The sequence below is a fragment of the Aptenodytes patagonicus genome, chromosome 4 (assembly GCF_965638725.1).
Source record: "Aptenodytes patagonicus chromosome 4, bAptPat1.pri.cur, whole genome shotgun sequence".
Taxonomy (NCBI): Eukaryota; Metazoa; Chordata; class Aves; order Sphenisciformes; family Spheniscidae; genus Aptenodytes; species Aptenodytes patagonicus.
The window spans coordinates 72,243,084-72,270,443 of NC_134952.1; the positions used below are offsets into that span (position 1 = coordinate 72,243,084).

Sequence of the window (27,360 nt, forward strand, 5' to 3'; positions counted from 1 at the left end):
TGTCAATCTAGGACAAGGGCTCACAGCTGCATCTCACTGTTAGTAGTCTACCAAGGTCCCTTCTGGTCATTCCCAGGGTCCAAAAGCACAAGGTATACACATGCAATAAACACATTCTTTTAATCATTCGGTAGAATTAACAGCCTGTGTGAGCAGTGATGACTGCAATCATATTTAAAGATGCAAAACATCTCTAAAAGGTGTTTTACCTTTTTGTTTTTAATACACTATTAAGTGTGAAACTAGAAGAGGAACATAAATAGGACATTAGTGAAACAGTATGTAACACAAATGATTGAGAGTTCCTTTGGGGGGAAAAGGCCATGATATCTACCAAAAAGCCAGCTTAAGTGGAATTGAAAGCTTGCTCCCTGTGTGTGCGCACACATGTGTGCATGCATACGCATACGGAAACCTGCAAGACTGTCTTTTGAGATAACAAAGAATGCCCACCTGCATGTGAAGTGAAGAGCTTTTATTTCTGAACATGAGGTGAGACTACGAGAAGAGTAATGGAGAAGACTCCTTTAGGGTCTTGACCTACATTCAAGGGTCAGCAATTCCTAGTTCAGCAATTCCTAGTTTTATAACTGTTGTACCACTTCCCGTTCTTCTGGAATCTGAAATGAATCCTGAACATGCCTCTGAATCACCAGGTGGGCGTTTCAGATGCTCCAAAACAACTCAGAGCCATCACAAGAAAGCACTGACAGTAGTCCAAGTATTGTGACAGTCTGTCACAAAATTGTCACCCACACATACAGAAACTAGAAACTCTTTTTCCTCCCTTACAGTTTTTTTATGGATTTTACCAAAAGAAATTATATCATCATTCTTAGTATATTTATTGAAAACAAGTGATAACAGTTTGTGGCAAAGCCAGTTTATTAGGTTTCTGGGATTGTGTCTTGCCCTCCCCCCAGCACATACAAAATAACCCAACTTTACAATTTGGTAAAGTGAAAATACATATACAAAGTATTCAGTACTTTTGACATCAATTTTGTGGGCAGAACATTACCACTGAAAGCCAGGAAGCGTACTGAACCCTGTGTTAATGACCACATTACCTTTATGGCAGAACCATTAAAACATGCTTTGTGCTGAAGACGAAATCACAGACTTAAACACTGTTTCCACACAACTTTAATGACATGAGGGCCCTTATTTACAGGTTTCGAATAACTCAAATAAAGCTTAACAGATTTGCAGATGTTTGATATAAAATTTAACAGTAACATTTTAGCTACATAATTTCCTTATCTCAACCCCCAACCTGACTGACTGACTTTGGAATTCTTCATTCTGGTTTTATTTATTTAAAAAAAAAAAAAAGTTTGTTGACATACTTATGCAAATACTTAAGATGGGTTCTTTTAAGAAAAAGGATTAAGGACATGAGTGAAAAACAAATTGTCCAAGAGGACTGTAAACCACATTTATTTACAATAGTATACACATAAATTTAAGATCAATCTTTTTCTTAAAAAAAATCATTAAGGACACTAGTGTTAAAAAGCTGATTGTTTCTGAAAGGACTGTAAACCAAATTCTAGTCATGTAAGGTTCAGAGTGAATACAGTTCCCTTTTACAAATGTTTCCTAAACAAAATTACTGCCACAGTTGTACCAGCTTTATAGAGGGAAAAAAGATTACCTTTTGTTTAGATACTTTTTAAACTTCTTAATCATATTAGACCAAGCTGAATGCCCTTTCTAAATCTAGAAAAAAGTCAACACATTTTTCTTTTGTCAGTATAACTTGCCATGGAATTGCATCTCATTAATTGTAATAGTTTAAATAATATTAGTTATCGTGCTTCAATTACTTGTTTCTAATGTGATCACTAGGGTGGCAGCTTCTGAACTGGCCCTTCCGTTTAGTTTCCAGTCAGCATCACATGCTACACATTGCAAATCAAAAGTCTTCGTTTTTACTTCAATTCCTTAAAAAACGAAGTCACAAAACATTGTTTGACATGGCATCCGAATGAAGTCATAGATTGCATTCTATGGCTAACATTTCGCTTTATGTAATTACGTGCAACCTAGCACCATTTTTGTTATGAAACTTGACCTTCAGACAGAGCTGAGATAAGATGGTTGCAACGATGAGAACACAGAAGAAGATGGTTCTAGAGGAGTAATTTCCCTCACCTGACCCACCACTAACTCACATTAGTAATGCCAAGGATGCCCAACATACAGCCACGACATAACACAAGCAGGTTTTAGCTCAAAAATCTGTAACAGATTATGTATTTGGCAGATTTTCTCCATATTTCAAGATCTAGTTTATTTTGTATTCAGAAGTATTTTAAGGAAGTCCCATATTCCTAGCATTTTGTCCTAAGCATTTCCATCCCTCAAATACGTTATCAAATTAGTCATAGAAAGCTTTTTCAAGACATTTGAAAAGGATTCATCATCACTAAAATCCTCCAAAACCCCTATCTTTGAAAACCAGTATACTTTTGCCAACTTCAATCTTTTATTTACTTAAGTGTTTTTACTTACCCTGGGACACTCAACTCAAATACAGCATCTTTAGAAGTAAGTCCTCGTTGAAGTTTTAGTAAGGTCAGAGAAGTTATGGACAGTTATAGTCCCAAATTTACCCCAAATCCTGTGCTACAGTACTTTCCATAAGGAATGCATAGTTTAGTTTTACATGCTAATTATGAAAAATTAATGAAGTTTTAAGTATCAAATTATTGTCTAGAGGTAGGGACAAGTTTGTCAATTCTCTTACCATTGCCATGAAGAAACAGACAAAGTTTACAGTGGAGTGACAGGCCAAAAGCTAGCAGTTTGCACCCACACTGACAGCCCAAACTTTATCTGACAGTCCTGGTTTTTGTTTTTTAAATAAAAAGGTACTTGCTTAGCAATTTGCTAGCGGTCACCAAATATTCCTTCATATACCAAAAATCTCCCCACTCGCTGACCCAAAAATCAAGCTATCTGTCACAAAACACTTTTTCTCCTACATTATTCCAATGCAAGTAGCAACCAAAAATGTTAGTAAACTGGCTTACGATTTATAACCTTACCACAAGTGACGAAAACAATCTCAGGCAGCAAGAGCTCAAGTAGAATTGCTTTGTCAAAACTTCACTTGAAAGTTTACTTTCCCGTATATTTATAGTGAAACTTCAGTAATTCAGAAAGTACAATTACAAAGTGCAAGAACATGAGATGGGCACATCTACACCAGGAAAAAAAAAACCACATTAAAGTGCCAAAGAGATCCACTATAATTGCTACCAAAACCTGGAACTTTGCCAAGATCATAATTTTGAAGCGTTTGCAAACAAGACAAGGTGATAGCTGATAATAGTATGATTTAACACCAGCAGGTCATGGCAGGTTTTGGTTCAGGCTTTATATGTATTTCATCGCGATCTGGGGGTTGACTAAGCATTAATGGCTTGTGACTTTTAAGCTTGTGAGCCAGTGTCATAAATATGGCCTCCACGTGGTCATTGTCATTGGGGTTTTTGGCAGAGGTTTCAAATAACGGCATACTGTGAGTATCAGCAAACTTCTGGGCCAAGTCCGTAGGTACCTGAATAGCACTCCTCAGGTCACATTTATTTCCAACAAGAATCCGTGGTATATCATTGGCAAGAAGGTGTTGTTTGCATTCCTCTATCCATGATGGCAGACTGTGAAAACTGGCAATGTTTGTCATATCATATACAAACACAACAGCATGTACATTCCTGTAATAGTGCTGCACCATGCTCTTTCTGAAGCGCTCCTGGCCTGCTGTATCCCATAGCTGGATCTGAAAAGGGAAAGACAATGAGAGAAGAAAAAAGTTTTATTACTCATGTTGGAAAATAATACAAATTACCTCTAGCTAGGGAAGTCACACGATCACAGAAATCCACTCTTCTCAATTAATCATACTGAAGAGTTTGTGCTGAAGAAAAGTTGATTTTACACAATTTAAGAAACTTTTGCTTTCAAAGCTGCTCACAATTGAAGCCAGGAAGAAATGATGATGCAACCTGATCGCAAATATGAATTTCTGAAAGTTTTATTGGAGCATGTATTTTGTAAGATTTTTAAAAAAACAAATCCTGAAGTCTTGGCAATAGCACTTTAATTTGAAAAAACAGCATGTATTTCACAGCACAACTCTCGGCTGACATGATTTTTTTACTGCCAAAAATAACGTCATTTTCCCCAAAGTTTTGTTCTTCACATGAAGTTAACTGCCTATTGTGGTACTATATAAAAGTAGGAAGAAATCAAACCATGCATGAATAACACCACCAACAACAAAAACAGGACAAAGAAATCTTTCTCTGCAGTGTATCTATTGGAATCAAACCCTCCTGTGATGAACCTCTAACTTAAGCTTATGTAATGCTTAAGCTAGGATTGTACTGTGGTTTGTAGTATCAAAGCACGCGTAAAAGGGGAAAAAAAAAAAAAGCATAAACCTCCTGTTAGCTTAACATGCTACTATTGTTTCCAGGTGCGCATCATTCTACCCCAACAGACTGAACATATTTGTTTGAAGCCTAGTCAGTGTAACAGGCAAAACCCCAAACATTCAGAAGAACTGAAATGCTTTCAAACTTCTTGGGTCCAGATTAAAACAAAACAAAACAAGCCTTGAAACACAAGCAGATGTAAGCAACAACTAAAAAAAAATCTTAAATGCACAATCATCCTAGTATAATGGAAGCCTGGAGTCCTCAGATGGGTAGAGTACGCTCCAGAGTTGTGCACTTATTGGACACAGTGATATTTTAACAAACTTGCCCTCCAGGAGACATGCGACTGCAATATACAGCAGTCAGAGCCAGTTCACCTACAATGATGAATTAACTGTACGCTGTAAGAGAAACTAGTGCATGGCTGTATCACACACACCTTAGTGATGGTGTTAACACTGAAAGACAACATTTGGTTTCTTGGGTCAAAGCTGAGTCCTAGTTTCCTGTCTGTCCTGTACAGCTGATCCCTGACGGCTGATGCAGTTTGATTAGTACTTCAGCTTTTAACTTTTGAGCAGGAAATGTCAGAAAGAAATGTTTCCTCCCTGGGAATGAAAGGAGAGGTTTTCTTCAGACTCGGAATTCAAGTAATATTAAGTGTTCTGTAAACGATGAAGGTAAATTTAAAACTCAATCTGTTTCCAGGAAAGGTACAGCTCGTATCTTCTCTTGATGAAATTGTTCTCCTATTACCATAGTTCTGCATTCCTTTGATCCAAATGTTTCAGTAAAGCTTATTTAGATATTGCTAGTGTCTTGAAAGTTGCCTTGTTTACCATTTTTACCAGTGAGTTTGATATCAAAAGAAAAGGAAACCCAAGTGCCAGGGAAATTTGGTGATGGCAAGAAGCTAAGATGCATCACTGACAGAGGAGGATTACAGTGCCACATAAATTTTTTTTTGAAAGCTGGAACAGTAGAAATAGGGTGAAACTGAATAGAAGCAGATGCAAAGTCTTGATAACGGTGACTAATAATAAAGACTTTTCCTATAACTGCAGGATTCGTCAGTTTGGAAATTATTAAAACAGATGACGATCCAGATACACGAGTCAATCACAGGACATTATGAATCACTAGTGTGATAGAGTGAAGGAAAAAGTGTAAGGATGGTGTGACTTTTTCTGCAGTATTATGTTCAATCTTGGTCACCCATCCTCGAGAAAAACTCAGATTAGAGGAGGTGGAAATGGCAGTTATGGGTTTCATCAGGGGAACTGAGAATTTACATGAGAACATCAGAACAGCTAGTAGTAGTTAGTAGTAGCTAGTGTAGTCTAGTCCAGTTATCTGCAGCTTCTGATCCACAGACTTATAAAGATCCACATGCTGCTTCTAAAAGGGTCATTAAGATTATTAAAAGCAAGGCAAGTCACCCTAGCCTCTGATCGCAGAAAACGGTAGTCAGTTGCAATCCATCTCATTTTAGAGCAAATACCCGCTTTTTGCCAACGGTATTACACTCCAAACACAACTGACTGCATCTCCAAGGTTTGTTAAGGGAGTCTAGACAATCAGATTAAATATAGGCACCTAAGTTTGGGTAAGATTCATTCACCTACCCAGATGACACATACTTCTAGGTCTATACACTTATAAAACATTATAAAGTCAGGAGACTCATTGAAAATTTTCATTAATTTGGAATTTGACAAATTAAAGAGAGAAGAAAGAAGCACAGACCAAAGTAATCCTTGTGTTCGGACAACATAATGTTAAGGAATCACTACAGATGATCTTGGAAAATGCTGTAGCAAATTAATTTAAAGAGGGAGCTCATTTTCACAGGCAGCTGTGAGCTTACACTTCTCTCCCCACCTCATTCACAGAGCAGAAATCAGTCATGCTTCAGTCAAGCACAGATCCGCAAGTGTACTGCCAGCCTTGGGTAGAGAAGGGGAAATTTGCATCCTTTGCTCTTTTAATGTAGGTCAGTAAAGAGTGACATCATTGTTTTCTTCGATTTTCAATGCTTAGATCAATTTAGGAAGAGGAAAATTTAGAATGCAAAAAATTCATGTGTTGAAAATTTTCACTTATTCATCACGTCTAGGCATCGGTGTTTCATACGAAGCTGTTAGCCTTCTGTACAGCTACAGCTGTACAAGCTACAAAGGAATACACTTGTCTTGGAATTCTACACAATTCCTGTGTGGGAGACCCCCGGCGAGAAGAACTGCGCTTGTGTTCCTACCAATGACACAGCATTTTTCCAGCTGCGAGGGAAATGCTCAGTACTGTAGCAGCACAAGAATGACCATCCAGCTGGCTGGGGGAAGGGAGAAGAGAAAAGAGAAGACACTACTTAATAATCTCCTTCAACGCAAGAGGAAAAATTCCTCTGCTCAGCAAGCCCTTCAGGGCACAGCAAGAACAGCAGTAATTCGGTTCATCTGAGCTTCTCTCTTTCCTGATTCAACAGGCATTGCTGGGAGCTCACTGCTACAAGCAAGAAAGGTGAAGATGAGGGAAAGGAGGTGGCAAAACCCAAAAATTGGTGCATACTTGACAACACACAGCATTCCCCTAAGAGCTAGAGTCTTGGCCATAATGGTAAAGTTTATTCCTTTTAAAGCTGAAGCAGAACTTCCCAGAAAAAACGTACCTCAAAAGAGCCTCCTTCAGTTCTCCACCTCTCTCAACCAGAACTTGCATATTCAACAGGTAATATTCTCAAGAACGCAGCAAAACAACCTACCACAACGTATATAACAAAATGGCACGATAACCTATATGAAGCATCTCGGAACTGTGGATTAGGCTATACTCTTCTTCACTGCTCTCCAACAAAGGCCAGGCATAATCCAGAGGTAGTGAAAATGCCAGTCAGTAAGATGGTGCTGACACGAAGATACCCTTCAGGAGGTTCTCTCCTCCATTGTGGACAGCAACAGACCAGGGAGTACAGAATCGCAGCTATCAGCCAAAGAGCTATTCAGTGGTTTTATGAAGAAAAAGAGTAACAAAGACTCTTACTCATTTTTCTTTTTTAGTTAAAAAGAAGGATATGAGGTGAAAGAAACTCAAGAGAAGGAAAGCAAATGGACTTATATGCCCTCCGCAATTTCTTTAATAAGTAAGCAAGCAAGGAAAAACTATAGCTTTCAGCTACATAACTGTAAGCTGTAATTACAAAGCCTGGTGATAATAAATGCAAAAGTACAATTCCAAGACTACTGTTACTCCCTTTTCCTACACATTATTAAACTTTGCTCATAGAAGCAAACTGTAATACAGAAGCAGAAGGGGATTCTGTTTAAAACCGTGTACTCCTAGTAAACAAACTGCATTTGTAAGCAGCTAGTAGTCTAATCTGCAAATGACTGTTAGGATCACCACCAGCATTTATGTATCTACTGGGCAGACCAGGTGTCTTTCAAATGCTTTTAAAATTTGCTTTACAGTGCAAAGAAGGTAAAAGAGCATTTTTTCCTCCCATCCAATTTTTCACTAAATTTAGTTTTGTAAGACTACACTTTAGCTAAACCTATAATCAGAGTAAAAACCAACAGTCAGATGTGAGCTAGGTATCCAACCTGTCACTGTCCAGTTCTGTGCCACATTTGCCTAAACATGCAGCAATCTTAACAGAATCCTAAAAAAAAAAAGTATTAAAAGTTGCAACACATTGCTGTCACTGATGAAGCAGTTCACTCCTGAACAATGTTTACTTTCTTAATGGGACCTTTTTAAAGCAAAATGCTCGTAACAGTGGCATCTGCATAGCTTTGTGGACTTGAAGGTTAAGCCAATCATCCTTGATAAACACAGAAGTGGAATTTCTGGGACGCAACAAGCTGCTGATACCAGGCACAGCCAACACTAAAATACTGGTAAGTAAGAGATCTACCTAGAAGTCCATTTTAAGGAGAAATTATTGATTAACACCTGCCAAAAGCTGCGCAAGGGTTTGGCCTACAGTAGGAATTTTTCATCGGCATAGAAACCTACATAGTAATTACATTTCCAATAGGAGCAAAGCAAAATAGTTTAAAACGGAGTTGCAGAGCAGATACAGCCGAGGCTACCGGCTATGCGACACAACCGCACCGAACTTCTGGAGTACGGAGGTGTGACACGAGAGCCTACGAACCCTACCGTGCAGCACCACACCTGTGCACAGCATGGCGGCAGGGAAGGCTGGGATGTCCAGTCCGCACGCCGACCGCGCGCAGCCCTGCCGGCTGCCCGGGCCTTCGGAGGTACAGGTGTTACCTCTGGAGGTAAGCCGTTCAGGCGATGGCAGAGGCTCACCGGCCACGGTCTGTCACCTGTCAGCACCCGCGTCTTCCTCTCCTCCTGCTTTTCCTGGTCTCCCAGCTGCTCCCTCCTGTCAGCAGCTGGGTCGGGGCCCGGCGGGTGCACCCCCCCCGCCGCCGCCCCAGCACCTTGCGGCCGGGCGAGGCCGAAAGCGGCCGGGCCGCCGGCAGCCGCCCGCAGGGCGCACGGAGGCCAGCACCAGGCCGCGGCGGGCGGCGCTCCCAACGCCGGCGGCCTTGCCCGGGGCTCGCAGGGCCGAGCACGGGGGCGAGGAGGGCGGCGAGCCCCCCCCCCCCCCCCCCGCCCTCGCCCCGTCCCGACGCGGCGTCGGCGGTACCTTGATGCGCTCGCCGTCGATGGTGACGGCGCGCTCGCGGAAGTCCACGCCGATGGTGGCCTCGGTGCGCTGGGGGAAGCGGCCGGCGCAGAAGCGGTAGGTGAGGCACGTCTTCCCCACGTTGGAGTCCCCGATGACGATGATCTTGAAGATGCGGGAGCGCGCGGGGGGCAGCCCGCCGGGGAGCGCGCCGCTGCCCGTCAGGCTCAGCTCCAGCGAGGACTCCAGGTCGGCCGCCGCGGACATCATCGCTCCGGGGGCCCGGGCGGACCGCGACCGGACGGCGACCGCCCCGCTCTTCTCCTCCTCCTCCTCCCGCTCCTCCCTCCCGCGCGGCGGACGGGCGCGCGCCCCGCGGCCCGTTAACCGCCGCCCCGGGGAGAAACGACTACCCACAGCGCGCGCCGCCGGTAGCGCCGCGACACGTCACGTCACGTCACGTCACGTCCCGGCTGCTCCCCGCCCATCGGCTGGCAGCGGCAGCGCGGGGAGGTCTCGCGAGAGCGCGGCGCTGGCCGCCCCTCCGCCAATCCCCGGGGGCGGCGGCTGCGCGCGCGAGCGGCCGTCGCCGCCGGGGGGAGGCGCTGGCCAGGCCTCGGGCCCTGAGGCGCCCGGCCGGGAAGCGGGGCCGTGCTGCGCGGAGGGGCGGGCGGGCGAGCGGGACGGCAGCTCCCCCTGCGCCCGCGTCGCTGATTTTACGGCGGTAACTCGGGCACCGACGGGGCTCGGGGAAGCGGCGTGTCCCCGCACGCCCGGGCAGGCGCCCGTGGGGGAAGCGGGAGCGGCCTGCCCTTCCCTCCGGTGCCGGAGGAGCACCTCGGCCGGGGGGTTGTGTTTGTAAAGCGTTTACAGTGATGAGGAATAAACACAGACACGAGGCCCAACAGGAGGGCCCGAAATAGGAAGAGGAAGGCTGAGGTCACGAGGGTTTGTGTTTAATCGTGGGGGGAAGCTGCTGTGGTAGTCCCGTGGGTCGGCCTGTGGCGCGGGGCACGCTGCAGGCGGCCCCGGGCCTCTCGCTCGGGCGGCGCGGAGCTCCACGGTTCCCCGGGCCTGAGGCGGCTGCGGGGCAGCCTGCCTGCGTTGCTCGGCAGGCGCTTTGCTGAGGCTGCGTGTGGGCTGTGGGGCGGCGAGGGGGGACGCGGATCTTGGCCAGCCCCTGCGCCGCTGCTGCGCTCCAGCCTGAGCGTTCTGCTGTCGTTTACGGTAGGTAATGAGAGGGCAGCAAGTTCACCCCTTGACAGAGAGACACTTGGACCAAAAGTGATCGACGTCTCGCACAATAAGAAGGGAAGTACGGCATTGCCTTAAGAATCAGTTAATAAACTCGCCAAGGGCATCGACCTAGGAGAGAGGTAGGAGGCAGACATCAAGTTTAAGCGGTGTCCGCCAGCAAAAATTTTTTAAAGACTTTAACCCCTACACAGAAAGCAAATGCAGATTGCAGTAATTGAGAGAACTGTTACCTTAACTTACCCTTGCTCTCTGGCCTGCAAACTGATAGCTGAGCCAGGATTCCTCGGGTTTGGATCAGATAGCCAATAATAGCCATTGGGAGTCCTCCTCTTTATCCTGTTAGACACGCTTCTGACCACTCGGGGCCTCTGCCTGCACAAATAAATGATCCTTGGATCACTGCTCCCTATAGAGCAACTGTCATGTGGTTGAAGGATAGTGCTGTGGGCAGCCTGCCATTGCTCATATATAAAAACAACAGGCTAGAGGGAAAAAAAAAAAAAAAAGCCCCGAGTTCAGAGCAGCTTTAGTTACAGTGCTCGGCTCAGTGCAATGTAAAAAATAATGAGAACGTATCGAAACCTCGTGCACTGAGAAAGGAGCCGCTTAGTACAGTCAACTTCAGCACTCCAGAGAGCGTTTAGATCTTGGTTCTTGTTATTCCCCTTTCCCCCTCCCGTGGACCAACCTAATGGAAGATTGTAGGGAAGTGCCTCCACCCTGTAGTCCTCTTCTGAGACAAGATGCCTTCATTTATGATGTCAGATAATCTGTTCTGTCAAAGAAGAGGAGTAGTTTTGTTCCGGTGTGAAAGTAAGATTAGAGGAAGGCAAGGAGGTTGTGCCACCCTTGAGTTCTTACTGACCCTTCTACAGAATTGCTCCTTTCTGCAGCCAGAATGTAAAATGTGTTTGGTTGAGGAGAGGGAGCACAAGCGTATCTCTCTAGCCTAACGGTTAAAGACGTAGAGAAATCCTAATTCTAGTGGGGGATGCTCTGGTTTGGGCTCTGGCTAGCGTGCTAAAAGGGGAGTTTAAACAGCTCTTTGGCAGGGTCTGACAACAGCTCATTTAACGGAGTTTGATCTGGGTTATGCCAAGAGGGCCAAAGCGAGTTATAATTAGATCTGAGCTCTTCAACAGCTCTGAACATCTTTTATTTCAACAAGAAGACTCTTTAAATGGCAGAATCGATACACCATCTAGTGGCCGAAGGCATTCTTAGTCATTAGATTTTTATACTCTGCTAATTTTACGCTGTCGCCCCCAACACCTTGCCCATGAATTTGCCTCTCAATACTGTCAACAGCCACCCTAGTTTCGGTGTTGTTAGCCGTAAGACAGGCAGAACCACCTTCGCAGGGATGCTCAGGAACACAGCTGGCCCCTGAAAGAATGGACTTGAAGTAAATATCTTCTGAGAGTCACCGTTTGCTAACGCTTCCCGTTGGAGAGTGACTGTCCAGCTTCTGAAAACCCTTCACCGGCGTGGGCTGGGCAGAGTTTAAATATTGTCCCAGATGTGGACAATATGTAAAGATTTTGCACAGGGTTTCTGGGTGCAGAAAGTAAAGTACTCTTTACTTAGAGAGTAAAGTAACGCTTTACTTAAAAGAATGCACAGTTCTTCCAGGAGTCAAAATAAAATCCTGAGTGCAGTTAACGAAGCTCCTCATTCGCTTACGGTTTCTTGGTGGTACTCAGTATTTGCCTGCTTTTCTTGCAGCGGCCTTGCTTTAGCTTGAGCTAGTAAAAGCACACGTGGGAGTTTTAACTGTCCTTTTGGAACTTCCCTATTACTCCAGTCATGAGACTTCCTGATCAGCCTTAACAAATCAGTAAGAAATCAGTGATTTGACACGAGGCGACTTCACCCGTCCCACCCATTCCTCCTTTCTCCAGTAAAGCTGTCTCTCCAGAGCAGGAGTTTTGGGGGAAGGTGGCTTCCCATCGAGAAGACAGCAGTCACCACCTCTGTTCTGCGCTTGGCGGCCAGATGCTGCCGCCCTTCTGAATTGTGGTAAGACGGAGATGGAAAGGTCAGTTGATTTACATGGGCAGACATGTGCAAACTTCATAGTTTCAGCCAGAATTCCTAAGCTGTGTAGAGGTTGCTTAAATCTCTAAACTGTATACGTGACAAAATTCCAGTTTGTCAAAATTGAATTTTTTCACGGGCATGTATTTTCAGTGACTAAAATTTTCCCAGGAGAGTGTTCTGTGATTCAAAATGGCATGTCTGGTCAGACCCAGAGCAGGAAAGTAGGAATAGGTGATGGCTAAAATGCATCAGATCTGGAAAATCTAATTTCAGTTTTCAGTCCCATCACGGGGACTTGACCGAGGGTCTCACATGCTGGGTAAATGCCCCCAGCAGGGCTGGTGTGACCCTCCCTCTGCCTCCTCACGGGACTGCTCCATTCTGCACACTCTGCCAGCTGGACCAGAAATCCCAAGATCCCATTCTGCACAACAGCAGGCGGAACATGCACCGTTTTCAAATCCAGTTGAGGCTGAGAAATACCTGTCCCACAGTGATCAACGATTAATTGCTAGCCACGCATTTCAGCTGAAGGATAACAGAAACTTCATGTATGCTGGGTATGCCACACATCCGTTAACGGTAAAGGTCAAACCTTTCCGTTCTCCAGCCCAACGGCCTTCAGTACGCGTCATTTAGTCCATCTGGCAGTAGCTCAACAGGAGGACAAGCTATGTTTCTGTCAGGTATAGCCTGAGCAGAGTGAAACTAGATTACATACAAAGAGATTCGTGTAAACAACTGCTTTTAAGTTTGTGGTCTGCTGACTTCTGGATACGTAAACCCATGCAAAACTGATGCAGTGTTGTTCTGGTATGACAATTATAACTGTTCCAGCTTGGCTGGAGCAAAAATCCAGCTAGTCTGCTCTCCTGCCTGCTGTGGGAAGAGGAAGCTTAAGGGAAGACTGCAAAACAAGGGGAGAAGAGAGCCTGTTTTTACACCCTCACAACTTCTGCTGATCCGTGGTGAGGGATTTCACAAAGAAATTCATAGAATCACAGAATGGTTTGGGCTGGAAGGGATCTTAAAGATCATCTAGTTCCAACCCCCCTGCCATGGGCAGGGTCACCTTCCACTAGACCAGGTTGCTCAAAGCCCCGTCCAACCTGGCCTTGAACACTTCCAGGGATCCACAGCTTCTCTGGGCAACCTGTGCCGGTGTTTCACCACCCTCATAGTGAAGAATTTCTTCCTTATATCTAATCTAAACCCACCCTCTTTCAGTTAAAAGCCATTCCCCCTTGTCCTATCGCTACATGCCCTTGTAAAAAGTCCCTCTCCAGCTTTCTTGTAGGCCTCCTTCAGGTACTGGAAGGCTGCTATTGGGTCTTGCCGGAGCCTTCTCTTCTCCAGGCTGAACAACCCCAACTCTCTCAGCCTGTCTTCATAGGAGAGGTGCTCCAACCCTCTGGTCATCATTGTGGCCCTCCTCTGGACTCACTCCAACAGGTCCATGTCCTTCTTATGTTGGGGGTCCCAGAGCTGAACACAGTACTCCAGGTGGGGTCTCACCAGAGCAGAGGAGAGGGGCAGAATCGCCTCCCTCGACCTGCTGGCCACGCTGCTTTTGATGCAGCCCAGGGTACGGTTGGCTTTCTGGGCTGCGAGCGCACATTGCTGGTTCATGTTGAGCTTCTCATCAACCAACACCCCCAAGTCCTTCTCCTCAGGGCTGCTCTCAACCCATTCTCCACCCAGCCTGTGTTTGTGCTTGGGATTGCCCCGACCCAGGTGCAGGACCTCGCACTCGGCCTTGTTGAACTTCATGAGGTTGCATCAAAACTGTTCCGTTGAAAGTCTGCCTTGTATAAGAATAAATATTCCTGATACACTTCACATGTAAATTAAAAATTATCTTAAAACTTAGTTTAAAGCTGATCCTCTAGCTGATTTAAAGTGCTCTACCAACAGCTGTAAAGTAGAAAATCTATTTGTTTTTAAAGCACCTTTTGAACTTAAAGTATATCACAACATTATAGAGTTCTCTTTTTGAATGATTATTATTTTGCAGTGCCTACATAAGAGCAGCTTAGAAATACACTTAATAGCTTGAAGGATTTTTAGATCAATCCATGCAGCTCTTAGACGGAAATTCTCACTATGGTTAAGTCAGAAGTACACTGAACTAGGTCACTCTTGCTTTTTAAGACATTGAACTCCAAAGAGGAGTGAAAAGTCAATAAACAGTGAAAGTTATCAGTACTTGGTAAAATTTCTTTCTAGCTTTCTTTATAGGGAACATTCACACTAGTATTTGAATGGGATTCATGCATCTTCTGTAACGGCTTCTTCTCACTGTGAAAGGTGCTTATCTTAGAGCAACAAGTGCACACGAGTAATTCTCAAGTTAAAAAATCATCAGTAAAGCCCTGTCTTTTAATTCTACAGTAAGGTAAATAACTGATGCCTCAGCAACTCTGATCCACAGTAACCGCGGTATTCTGTTTTCCCTGTGTTTTTCTACCTCAGGATATTTTATGCCACTTGGTTGCCCTGAGGTGAAGTACGCAGCCCTTTTTTCAGCAGAGAAAGCCAGCCCTGAATAAAATGTGCTAGGTTACAACGTTTTCCAAATACGAGCCAGAACAGGACTTTCCGAAATTTTGAGAGATGTTTTCAATGCTACAGGAAAAAGGTCAGTTAACAACTTCCCCATCGCTCTCCCGTTTTCCCCTCGCTAGGGGCATGGCAAGGTGGATGCAGCCGCCTGGTTAGCGCTGCGGTGGGTGGAACCGCACTCCTGGAAATCCCCATGAACCAAAGTAGCCCTCGCTGGCAAATACAGGGATGTGGCCAAAGAAAGTTGGAAGTACGGTATTTCTTCTCAAGTTCTCTGTAAAGAGAAGGAGGATCATACAATTCCTTGGAGGTCCTCAGCTGTGAAACAGTAGGCTACAAGGCCAGATCTTCTTAATTAGTGACGGGTTAAAAAATGATGACTAATGCTGTAACTCCCGTGCATGGAGATCTCAGGAGAATCTTGGCTTAAGTCACTTTTATATGAGCTATTTCAGTGTAGTACTGGAAATTTCATCACTTCTGATATATATGTAGGGGAAAAGATACCGATGAGATCATTACATTTCATCCAGCACAGACTATTTCTGGATGTTCCTTTCTAATATATTTGGAGACCAGCAAATATAGTTGAATTTATTTAGTAACAGAATAAATTAAAAATGCTTCTTACAATATAAGCATTTCAAAAAGCTTTTGTTTTTCTTCTTTTGCAAGGACAAGTACTTTTAATATGCTATTCGGATGTGTTCAGTGAATGAATGTACAAGAGTCTAAGTTCACAGTTATTTTTATTTAGCAGATGTAGAAGTTTCTAAGGAAGGGGATTCTGAAAATAGTTGCAAGTCTCTGGACTTGCTCAGCATTTCAAGAGTAGTTATTTCTGTCTTCCCTTGATGGCATATTTTAACTTGTCAGTCCTGTGAAAATGCAGACTGTTCAATATCTAAAAATTATGTCTACTGGGTTTTAAGTTAAGGAACAAATTAGGAAAAAAGTGCATGTCTAAGACTGTTTCATGTTGCTTGTTATTTTCTGAAGGGATCAAAAAGTTTCCAGGTGTGTCCTTTTGATCCCGACAGTTTAATGACAGGCAGTTTAAAAATGCTTTTAATGTTTCTGCAGAGGTACTGTACCTCTGACTTCTGGATCCCTCTGGGGGCTTCGTCCTTTTGTGCGAGGCCTCGCATCCTCCATTTTTGCAGGGAAAAGTCTTGTGGTTTTGCAAGGAAAAGTTCTGCTATTGCAAAACCTGACTCTGCAAGTCTAAGAAGAGTTTGACCTCCCATTAACGTGAGTGTTTATGATAAAATACAGATGGCAGAAATGTTGCAGCAACAAAGGACAGCTTTTTAGGAGATAGGATCCAAGGACCCTGTATGTCAGGTTCTTAAAGCAGACTGAAAAAGCAAGTATTAACATACCCTGTTGAAATCACAAAGCTAAATGTCTCATCTATCTTTGCATTGAAATAAAGTTTTGACACAGCCACTTTCACTGCCAGTTACTAGAATGTGACTTCCTCATTCATTTCCGTGCCCTTGTTCTTGTCAAAACTATAAAACTAAAAGCTTTAAGGAAATTAAAAGGAAGAAAAGTTTTTCCATTTCTGGCTTGTGCTTGGATTTTATTCTCATTGCGTGCCTGATGAGAGATTGGGGCTTCAATGTTCAGACCAGTGTATGTTTTAGGTTGTCTGGATGATAATAATAGGCCTCATCCACTGGACATAACATCATAGTCTTCGTCTGAAAGAAACCTTACATCCCCTGCCGTGAGAATCCCCTGCCAAACACGGGCAGAGAAAAACTGGACCCTTAGTGCTAAAGGCAGCATCTGCAGCTTTATGAGTGATAGTTTAATAGGCACACCCACTTGACATCCCTACTCATAGGAACTGGAATGGCTGCGGGATTGCGTCTGCAGTGCTTGAAACACTGCTTGGCCATTTGGGTCTGTACGGAAGCGTAACGTCGTGCAGCTCTTGGATGACAGTGACTGAAATAATGAGCTGTTTGGCCTATCTAGGTAGCTGAGGTGATAACTGAATCACTTCCACGTCAAAAGCTTATCACTGAAACTCGGGCTCTCCGCAGGTCCCAAACCTGTACCAACGCTGCCTACGCATCCCTGCTCCGGTGCTGGGCATGTCCTCTGCCTCGTTGGGCTGACTCACACGAGGGGGATCAGAAAACATAACGGGGAGCATCTTGACAGCAAGGGTGCAGACAGCACCAGCAGACAGCAAGGCTATTCTGAAGCGTTTTGATCCGCCAAGTGTGTGTTAAACCGAAAGCCGTGTCCCTGCTTTCTCTCTCCCTGCAGTTGTACATGCTGTGCTCAAGGGCTTTCTGCATGGCCCAACGCAGCACTGCAGAAAGGTTCATCAAATGTCACGAAGCTTCTATATTTATCTGTCTGCACCATGGCCTCCGATAAATCATTCCCGGGCAGCAAACAAATCCAGTTGACTGTGCTCTGCCAACGATTTGCCTGCATATGTAAGCTCCAGATTGAAGACCTTGAGCCCCAAGACTTCCTTTGATGTGATGTAAAATTTTTATTGTGCATTTTATTTTCTAGCAACAGGTTTTTCTTCAAATAGTATGATATCAGAGTGTGGTTTTGTTACTTATTTCTGCAAGAATAAGCTTTCCTCCTTCTTTTCCCAGGCTCTCATTTGTTATCAAGGGCATAGTCCTACTCCCGTTTTAATTAAAACATTGAATAAAAAAATCCCACCTATGAACAAAACTGGGAACTGTCCCCACTTCAGTCCCTTTTGGTAAAATCCCACTTACATCAGCAACATCAGTTTTGTTTTCAGCGAGAATAGGATTTGGGGTTTCCAATAAAATCAGCGTTACCTTTATAAATAGCAAACCCTTCCTCTGCTCTCCTCCTGCCCCCAAAAAACCCCAAAACATTGCAACTAGAATCGGTTGTTGGTTCTTTACCAGTACCGTGGTTCCACAGCTGCGATGAAATACTGCTCCAAGGACATCTCCTCTGAAAGAACATCAGTCTTCAAGGTGTCAGCCACACAAATCTGCTTTTTAAGAGAGCTACATATGAAAGGATATTAGAAAGCAAATACTATAATGTTTTTGTGCTATTGAAAATAGTATGGTCTTGCCAGGAAGAATAATTTATATGTATCTAGAAAAAGCAAAAAAACCCCCCAAAACAGATGGAGCCCATGCATCTGCTAATACTGTTGACATAGGTACAAGGCAAAACCTGTATTTTCCCGGTGGTTTGCTAAGGGGTCCCTTCTGCTATCAGATTTTTAAGTTTCTTACTGTATTCAGAGTTCCTACTTGTATTTATTCCAGTGGCGTCAGCCTTTCTTTTGCCCTTTCTTAACATTCAGCAACAGCCCGCGCCTCCAGACGTAGGACTCTCAGCCCTGCGCTCAGATCACTTTGCTTCCTCGGTTTTAACCTAGCTGTGGCGCAAGGCTTTTCCTCCATTCCCTTCCCTTTCAGGGTTTTATGCAAGGGTAAATTTAGGTCAGTATACATTATTCATGTAGTATGCATGCATTTTGTGTACCTGTCAATAACTTCTAAAAGGCCGAATGGCTTCACTTTCAACGCAACCAAGCCAGAAGATTTGGTATGCTCTCAAGTTGTTCATTCATAATTTGTCTGAAAACCAGTGTCTCGCATCCTTTTGTGCTCTCTGTTGGTGGAGGTGTTCCCTTACCCACACACACTACCTTGTGCAGCGATTCCAGCTCACCTCTGTCAAGGGCATCGCCCCCTGGGAGGCAGATCTCCAGCAACCCCAGCGGCAGAGGGAGCTGGAGAGATGAGAGTCAGCTGCCCAGCGGTCCCTGTCGCCTAAACTCTTCTCCGGTCTGCGTGGCGTTCCTGGCTCCCTCTCCCTCCGCGGCTTTGATTGCAGTGGAAAACACAGAATAAAACTACGAGAAAAGACAGTGGTAATCAGAGAGCTGAACGGGACTTGCTCTCCCCCGTCTCCCCGTGATTCACGCTAGCCCAACCAGCTGCGTGGCCTTTTGGAACACGGTCACGCACTGGGGCTGGCAAAAAAGCCAGAAGGATACACGGTGGGTTTACCCAGTTTGAAAGTGCTTCGGGGTCACCTAGTCAGGGGGGAAAAGCTAAGCAAAGCCAGCCTGCACGAAAAAGGGAACTTGTTTGCCTGAGAGTGACAGGAACTAAAAATCGTGTTTTCTCTATCCCCGTTTTTCAGTTTGGAGCATCAGGGAATTCGGGAAAGAGGCGGTAGGGCAGGGGTCAGCCCTACCGCATTTGAACTGTTGCATGGGAGGATTTCAGGTAGGCGAGGTGGCTCACAGCACAGCCCGTGGTGCTGCCGTACATAATATACGGCAGCATGAGGAAGTCTCAGCCCGGTTTTGCCAAACAGTGTCAAAATCTAATTGAAGGGGTAACCACCCTCCACCATCAGGGTCCTGCGATATTAAACAGAATGTAAAGGACACGTGGGGGAAAGATGCTCATCCAGAGACAAAACAGGAATTCGAAAGCACAAACAAGTTTACTCTGCAATAAAGCAAAGATTGTTTTACCAGCTCAAACGCATAAAAAATATTTTCCAGTTACATTTCATTAAGACATTTATTGATATTGCAAGTAAAGTGAGATGCAGAATTATGAACATTTGGCGATTCCCATGAGGAAAAAAAAAAAATGCTTGAAATGCACGATGTAAACAGCCAGGAGCCAACATTTCCCTAAAACTTTATAAAAATGCTTGCATATGAAAAAGACAACTGCAAGAAAAAATAGTAGATAATTAATAAAAGCAGCTTAGTATATTATGAGGAGTGTCTGGTTTTAAGTTTCATATTTTTGTGATAAAATCGTACGAAGTACATCCAGTGAAACAGAGCTGTTCCTGCTCTCAGGGGCTGATAGGACATCTCTGTGGGGCTCTTAGAAGAATGGAACAATGGCTCTTGGTTTTGAGAAGTTCAGGAGAAAATGCCAGACACTTCAAAGTCCTGAAAAAGCCCTCACAAACCCACGACTTTTACGGTGGAGGTGCCAGTCTTACTGCCTAAACCACTCAGCAGCCCCATCTTTGCTTTCCCCTAAATAAAGAGCATTTACACATCCCTTGGGTTAGCTGCATGAAGGCAAGATGTGAATAAAGTAGCAGCCGAGTCCAGTTTTGGAGCACCGCTGACTGCTTCATCTACAGCACAGCTAAGTCATAGACCAAGCGGGATTCCTCCTTCCCCTGCTTCACAACAGTTTAGGCGTCGCAGAAGTCATGCAATCCAAATGAGAACATTGCTTTTGTACGTATTATTAAAGAAAAAGCGAGCAGAACCCTGACACACTGCTTTGCCAAGCGTACAGTGAGTCAGTCGATGAGGTGGTTTTTCTTTGGTTTTAGAACAGCACGTATTCACCTCCAGCAGCGTCCGGTGAGGTTTGATAGCTGCAGGAAGGGGACGCGATAGGCAATTAGCATGCGTCCCTTCAGCGCTTTGAGGGACAGAGTGGCCGCAGAGAGGCGTTGTCTTTCTGCTGCTGCACGTGACACCTTCAGAACAGTTTCCAGAAGCACAACGACAAGGTAGGAAGATCCTTTACACCTGATGGAATGGAGGGCTGCTGATGAAAAGTCAGTCCTGACAGATTTATGCAGATAAAATAACGTATGAACTGCCAGACTACCTTGGCTCCTCATAAGTCTTTGGCGCTTTAAGACCTCTTGCAGACAATCATGAGGTGCTGTTCCCAGAAACGGAAGGGCGAAGTTTTGAAAGTATTCAAAGTTCAAGGCAGGCAGTTACCCAGTGTGAACGCCCCTCCCCTCTCACAAAAGGAAAATGAAGTTACTGAGGACATTGATAAGGAAGGGATGCTATTTTTTAGTAGGGTACGATCTGTGCAAAGCAACCCTTACTGCCACAAGCTCCCCTTTCACTTCAGTATATCTCCCCCCCCCCCCCCCCCCCAGCATTTATAACAAAGTACAGAACCTGCAAGTTGCTGGAGCCTTTTGTGCTCACTGTAGACGGTGTTAATCAGAACTGTTATTCATTACACACAGTAGTTAACAAACAATTTTTTCCAGGTAACCTTGACTGTCAAGTTCACAACACACCATAGGTTAGTATAATGCTATGCCAGCTGCTAGCTAGTTACTTTTGCTCCAATTTGTCAGCATTTTGTCTGCTGACTGATTAAAACCGCAAGACTATCGGGGGATGCTGGGTCAGGAAAGCTTTGTGGGCTTATGGGTGGGGAAGAGAAAGCTACTGAGATTATCCCTCCCCCTCCCCAAACCAGATCCAAGGAAAATAGCAACTGCTTCTTCATTCAGCTTGCCTCTCAAGCCCCTTTTACTCAATCCTTCAGTAAGAGCATTTCCCAAATCCCCATGTTGGCTCTCTGTAGCCTGAAAAAGCAAAGGATCTTTTCATATGTACGTACAATTAGCCTGTAGGGTAGGAAAGACGGCTCCCTGCCAAGGTGGTTCTTTTCCAGCCCTTTTTCCAGACACCGAAGGGAGCCACAGCCTTTCCCTACTGATCTGTCTCCCTTTTGTGAGGCCCGCACCCCAATTTACAACCCACCAGCATGGAATGAGACAATGGGGAATTAAGGGAACTAGTCAAGGGATCGTTCATTACAAAGCTGGTAGGCATCTGAGGAGGACGCTGAACCCTACAACAAGGAACCACTAGTACTCATTTACAAACAGAACTCAGCATTTTTATTCATCGATTGACTTCCTGCCAATTTTGATATTTGCTACCACCAGAGAAGAGCGTAAAAACACAGTACAACATTGTTAACCAGTTAGGAAGGCTGGAAGGGAAAGCAAATCCCAGTACAATTGCAAGTAACTTGGTGGAGTCTATAATTTAAGATTTTTTTGAACGGATCAGCAATGAAGCAATAAATATGCTGCTGCACTGAACCAACAACAGGACTTTCACTAAGTTTGTGGTTTATTGCATTACAGTTTAAAACTAAACGTTATCCATCATCATACATTTGTTCACCAACCAGGTAAATGACACTTTTTCATGTGTTATATGCTAAATGGCTAAAATTATGCAGTAGCTGAACTAGACTAGGACTAGTAGAGGTAGATATTGAATGGGCAGTGCCAGGCAGAAGTATTTTGTAAAAGTACTTTTTGTCTTTTGTTATGAACAGTTAGCAGATGTAACATTTTCAATTAAAACAACAAACATCTTAGGAAAGCTATTCTAAGATGCTTTGGATTTTCTAGTAATATTTCTCTTGCAATATTCTTACAAACCCTTTGATATGGTCCCTTGTAAACTGGACAATCTTTGTCCTCCGAGCTTTCTGCCACGATTTACTTGAAGACCAACGTACAAAGCTAGAATCTTTGTGAACATACTACTATTTGCTTGTACCACCCTAAAAGTAATATGCATTTACAGCTTCCTTGGCCCGGGAAGACTGCACTTATAGTATTTACAGCTTCAGTAATCTTTCTAGTAATAAAAAAAGCTATTTTATACTTAATCTAAAATGGAATTTCTATTATGCCACCTCCTTATAACTCACTTCAGTCTCCTTTTGCCAAGCTGCTCTATCAGTTGCTCCTTGCCATGCTCACTGCTGGCTGTATGCTCTCGGGAAGAAGAGTCTCTGCCCGAGACAGGCATTAAAACTGGTGTTTGTAGGCTACAGCTTTAATTTCCAGGAAATACAATCATGACAACATGACCATGTGTTTTCTAAAAGTGTACGCCCTTTGCTCCTTACCACATCCAAGAACGGTTCACAACTGGAACGCTTCTAGAAGCAAGAGTGTTTCCCCAAGCTCAGCAACCATTTTCCTCCATCTGGAACTTCAACTTTCATTAATGAGCTTATAAGCCGCTCAATTCCTTACTGATATGACTAATTATACTACATTTGCATTGTTTTCCTCCACAGAATCCCAAAGCGGTATGTTATCAGACAAGCGTAACTCTTACTTCCACATAGTTCAAGCTATGTTACCACTTAGGTACAAACTCCATTTTTAGAGCAAACTTTCTTAGGGGGAAAGACAGGGGAAAGATTTCAAAGCTAGCAAGCTAGCTACCCAGTACAGAACACTTACAAAAACATTTAAAGCCATCATGAAAAGGGAAAAATAAAATCATCTTTATTCAGGTATATCGAGCTGGATTACCCTAGCAAGTGGTTTTGTTAGCATTAGTGGCACACGTTCAAAGCACAACTGTGGTGTATGGGATGCTAGCACTGCAGGAACGATGGCACCATTGCTCGAACCCTCAAAGGCATCGTGTTAGACAAAGATCTTAAGTTTTCTTATTTGAACTTGCTCACGTGATACTGAAATTGTATTTGCAGACCTCTGATCTCTCAGGCCTGACCTCACCCTATTCTCATCCGTGTTTTCTTTCTATGAAGACACTGACAATTCAATCTGGCTGAAGAGTAAGGTGCTACACCAGCTTCCAGGGTCTACTGTACAGCTGGAGCACCTCCAGACCTGGAAAAACCAACCAAAGCAAACACTGAAGGAAGATTTAATGGGCTAATTATATGTACCTCATCCAGCCCTAGAGAGCTCCCTGGGAAACCTGGAATTTTCTCCCTACGCTAGGAGAAAAACTAAGCAACAAACTTCCTCTGTATTCTGGCGGACACACCACACATCAGGCATGATTCCTCCCCTATGAACATGGTAGTATTAAGACCTCTACTGGAAAAAACATAACTGTAGAAGAATATAGAGGCTTTAAGGCATTTAAGATGCAAAGAAATACAATGAGTTACTGAATAGATCATTTTGAGACTATTTTACCTGTTTGTTCACACATGCCACATGTCTGCGTGCCCTGGTCTCCAAGTGGAAAAAGTGAGTACCTCACCTACCAAACAACCACTTTCAGTTACTTACAATTTAAGTCCACTTCCAACTCTGGCATTGCTTCACACAATGTGCATTTGCACCATCTACAGTCTCTATCTAGGGAAAATTTGTTGTCTGAATGTTTTTTCCCCCCCCAGGAAAGATATCCATAGCATATGTCATCACCAGTGGCTCCACTGATGGTGAAAACATCTTTCTCCAGTGAAAATCGTGAAGAATTGAATCAAATCATGTCATTAGTAAGCCAACGTTCTAGGTCACTCTGGCCACGACTGCAATCCCTGCTCACCCGCTTTGACAGCCAAGCACCAATGATTACAATTTTGGATCTCGACATGCAAAGGAAAGTTTTCACTGTAGCATGGCACTCTGTGCTACTACTTCGCAAGACTCATTGCATTGGATTTTAACTTCATTTCCAGCTCTTAAAAACTCTTCCTCGGAAATTAGCATTGCATCTAACAGGAGAGATACGAAGATGAAGGAATAGCAATTCCTTTGCCAATTAAAGAACCTTCTTCTGCAGGTAAACTCTTGACTTAGTTTCATTTCCTGGGACTGCAGTCTTCTGGAAAGGGATGAGGAACCTCTTTAATCCAAAAGCATCATCTCTGAAGCACTACGGATGCCTTTCAGAAAGGTTACGAAGAAGCGTCTTTGGGGAAATCACAATGGATGTGTAGATGGAAGCTTCTGGAAGGCCCACAGAAATATCCTTTCCCACTTGCATAATGAAAGATAACAAGTAACTTCTTGCTTTTCGTTCATATATTTCAACACAAAAACAGGCAGTGAAAAAGGAAATAATCCCATTTATAGGCAGCACCCAAAAAACAGAATTTGGAAAAAAAAAAATTTGCTTGATGCAATTCACAATCTGTTAGAGCGAGCACTCATCTGCCTCCAGCTAAGCATCAGAAGCCAAGAAAACGGCAGCAATACTCAGAGGCAAGGCCAAAAGCTCGTAGCTTGTGTAGGCAAGATCGAACCATCTTCAGTAGTTGCAGAAGACATGCAGTCCAAGTATCTCAGGCTGCAGAAAAGACTGAGATCTAGACGTAAATACCAGAGTCAATTAAAGGCTCTATAGGTATTCTAGTCCCTAAAAGCCCAGCAGATTAAATATACAAATAGAGCAATACAACTTACATTTCCGACATGAACTACACTGCAAACATACACAAGGATAGTCTAACCATGAAAAGAAAGTGGTGCTGAATGCACAAGAAACAAAAAAACTGTTCTTCTGACAGTTAGAAAACTACAAACCCCAATAAGTCTTCCTGGATTTCTTAACTGTACGTGTCAATCACTGAATTCCATGATGTGGAAGAGGAAGGCTGTGTATCCACACAACAGACACTCTGTAACTGAACTCCTGCAGCAAAGAAGGCACTCACTTTATAAGCTGTAGTTTATTTTCTGCTCTGTTTTATATGATGAGCCTATAAAAAAAAAAACATTTGAGCACTTATCTATATTATTAACACAGTAGACTTGTAGACTGAAGCTTGACGTGGAAAATAAAATTCAACGTAACATTGGTGGAACTTAAAAGCCAAGTAGTAAAGCATTCTGTGTTATAGGACTTCCCAGACATTCAGTATTTACATATAATGCATTTGCACTTTATACTCAACGACCACCCATCAGCAGTGACATTATTAGCGTAACTGGACAGCACAGTAAGCCAACCCTGAGCTGCACTCTAGTGAACCCATTCATTTTCAAAGTACAACAGAGATTGGTTTAAATATTCACACAATTGTTTTTCAAAACGTTTTATTGCATTATATTTGGTACCTTATGTTTGACAAAGGAAATTACATCTGTAACTGCAGGAATAAGAAGCTGGTCTGTTATTGAAAAAAAATTTTGGGCCCCTTAAAAGTTATAAAGTCTTGGGCTTGCCTGAAACAACTGAGCAAGAAATATATTCTTAGAAATGTAGGGCTTCAAGTATTACAAACCTGTGACACTGTGGAAAAGTTCCAGAGGTATCTAAACTGCAGCACTTTTTTTTTTTTCTGCATAACGTGAACAAGGCCTGCTGAGGTTTTAAACTATTAGTCTCTTGATCAGTCAAAATGGTAGTCAGGAGCTCTCCTCTTTGCAACTTCAAGCCATAGTATGTTCTCATTTTGTTTTCACTCTACGTGAAAAATGCATGCTATCTTTCTAATTAGTTGGTGCCACATCACAGTGCATAATTTCATTTGGTTCTTGCATTTCAGTTTTAAGAAGTTTGGCCAACCTACGCTGGTAGGTTCATCTCAAGAACAGCAATGTTGATTCTCCCCACCCCACCCCCCACGTTTAATTCAAAGAGAGAGATAGTTTTAACTGTTTCCTTCAGTTAAAAACTGTGGTGCAAGAACACCAAACTGATCGTGTGCAGTGAATTTCAGAGACACAACAAGCTTATTGAACACACTATGTTTCTTAATTCTGCTTGATATCTGTATGTCCCAGCATCCACAACATAACATGTATGTTGCCGGTTTCTCTATGTATTCTGATTCACATTGCATACTTCCTATGGACAGAATCATCCCTGTATCAAAATCAGTCAGATGCTAAAGCCCCAACAACTCTTTGTGCTCAGTGAAAGAATCCAGTGCTAAAACAGCATTTTTGCTGTCTGAGATAACAGTAATCTCACAAGACAAATTTAAAGTAATATTTCTGCCACACACCTGCTCCGAGAGCTGTACGCCTCCAGATTTCATATAAATTAGTTTAAAAACATGGGTAGGTAGGTAAGGAGAAGGGGTTTTTTTCTTCAATTTTAGCAGCTTTTAATTTTTAAGAAACCGAACAACCTATATCCAGTAATATGTTAGATATTTTATATATATACTTTGTCAGCAGGATAAAAAAAAAAGTAAAACTATTTGAAGGCAACATTTTTTTTTTCCTTCTGTTCTCTGTGTAAGTTAGAACAATTCAGCAGGTGCGTGACAAAAATATTATACACCAGATATGGTCCAATGTCATTTTTTTTTTTTTCCAATAAAGTTGTTCATATTTCATTGGCCAGTTCTTCAGGTTCTGCAGAACTATCTCCATTAACTGTGATCTTCATATCCTCTTCATATCCAGGGGGCATGAAAGCCAAAGCATAAGGGAAAAGCTTATGACAATTTGCTCTGTAAGTTTCAGATGCTTCTTTACAGTCTCCAAGGCTACCGTCACATAAAGCTTCTAATACCTCCATACAAGTCTAATTAAAGAGAAAAATAAAGAAGTGTTACGGTTTCTTAAACGTTCATCTGAACACTCTCAAACTAGAAATACAATACTACAAAGAAAACAAACTCGAGTATTGTTTTCAGGTTTCTACCAACATCAAATGACTTTTTTTTAACTAGACACAGCATGAAATACCAGTGTAGTCTGATTCGAAATAATGCAGTTTAAAAAGGGATTTAAAAACCAGCTAGAAATCTTGGCTGAAAATGAAAACACTCATTTGTCACCTGATCCTTATTTTCCTAAAAAAATTTGATTCATACTAGTTGGCAACCAAGAACCAGGCTTCCTTGCAACTAAATGTGTTTTTGGGGTTTGTGGTGC

The 27,360-nt window shown here is 43.3% G+C and overlaps 2 protein-coding genes across 3 annotated transcripts in view; both read right to left on the reverse strand.

The window, feature by feature from the left end:
• Nucleotides 1-864: 864 nt before the first annotated feature.
• Nucleotides 865-9,508, reverse strand: RAB33B (RAB33B, member RAS oncogene family). Its single transcript, XM_076337198.1, has 2 exons — nt 9,112-9,508; nt 865-3,790 (listed from the first exon to the last, which is right to left on the reverse strand). The coding sequence occupies exons 1-2, from the start codon at nt 9,358-9,360 to the stop codon at nt 3,347-3,349; spliced, it is 693 nt and encodes a 230-aa protein (XP_076193313.1). The 5' UTR covers nt 9,361-9,508; the 3' UTR covers nt 865-3,346.
• Nucleotides 9,509-21,607: 12,099 nt separating this feature from the next.
• NAA15 (N-alpha-acetyltransferase 15, NatA auxiliary subunit) overlaps nt 21,608-27,360 on the reverse strand; it is a 46,355-nt gene continuing 40,602 nt past the window's right edge. For both annotated transcript variants that reach the window (XM_076337199.1, XM_076337200.1), the window contains one exon: nt 21,608-27,007. In XM_076337199.1, the coding sequence (XP_076193314.1) occupies nt 26,807-27,007 (201 nt within the window). In that variant the 3' untranslated portion in view covers nt 21,608-26,806. The remainder of the gene's footprint in view (nt 27,008-27,360) is intronic.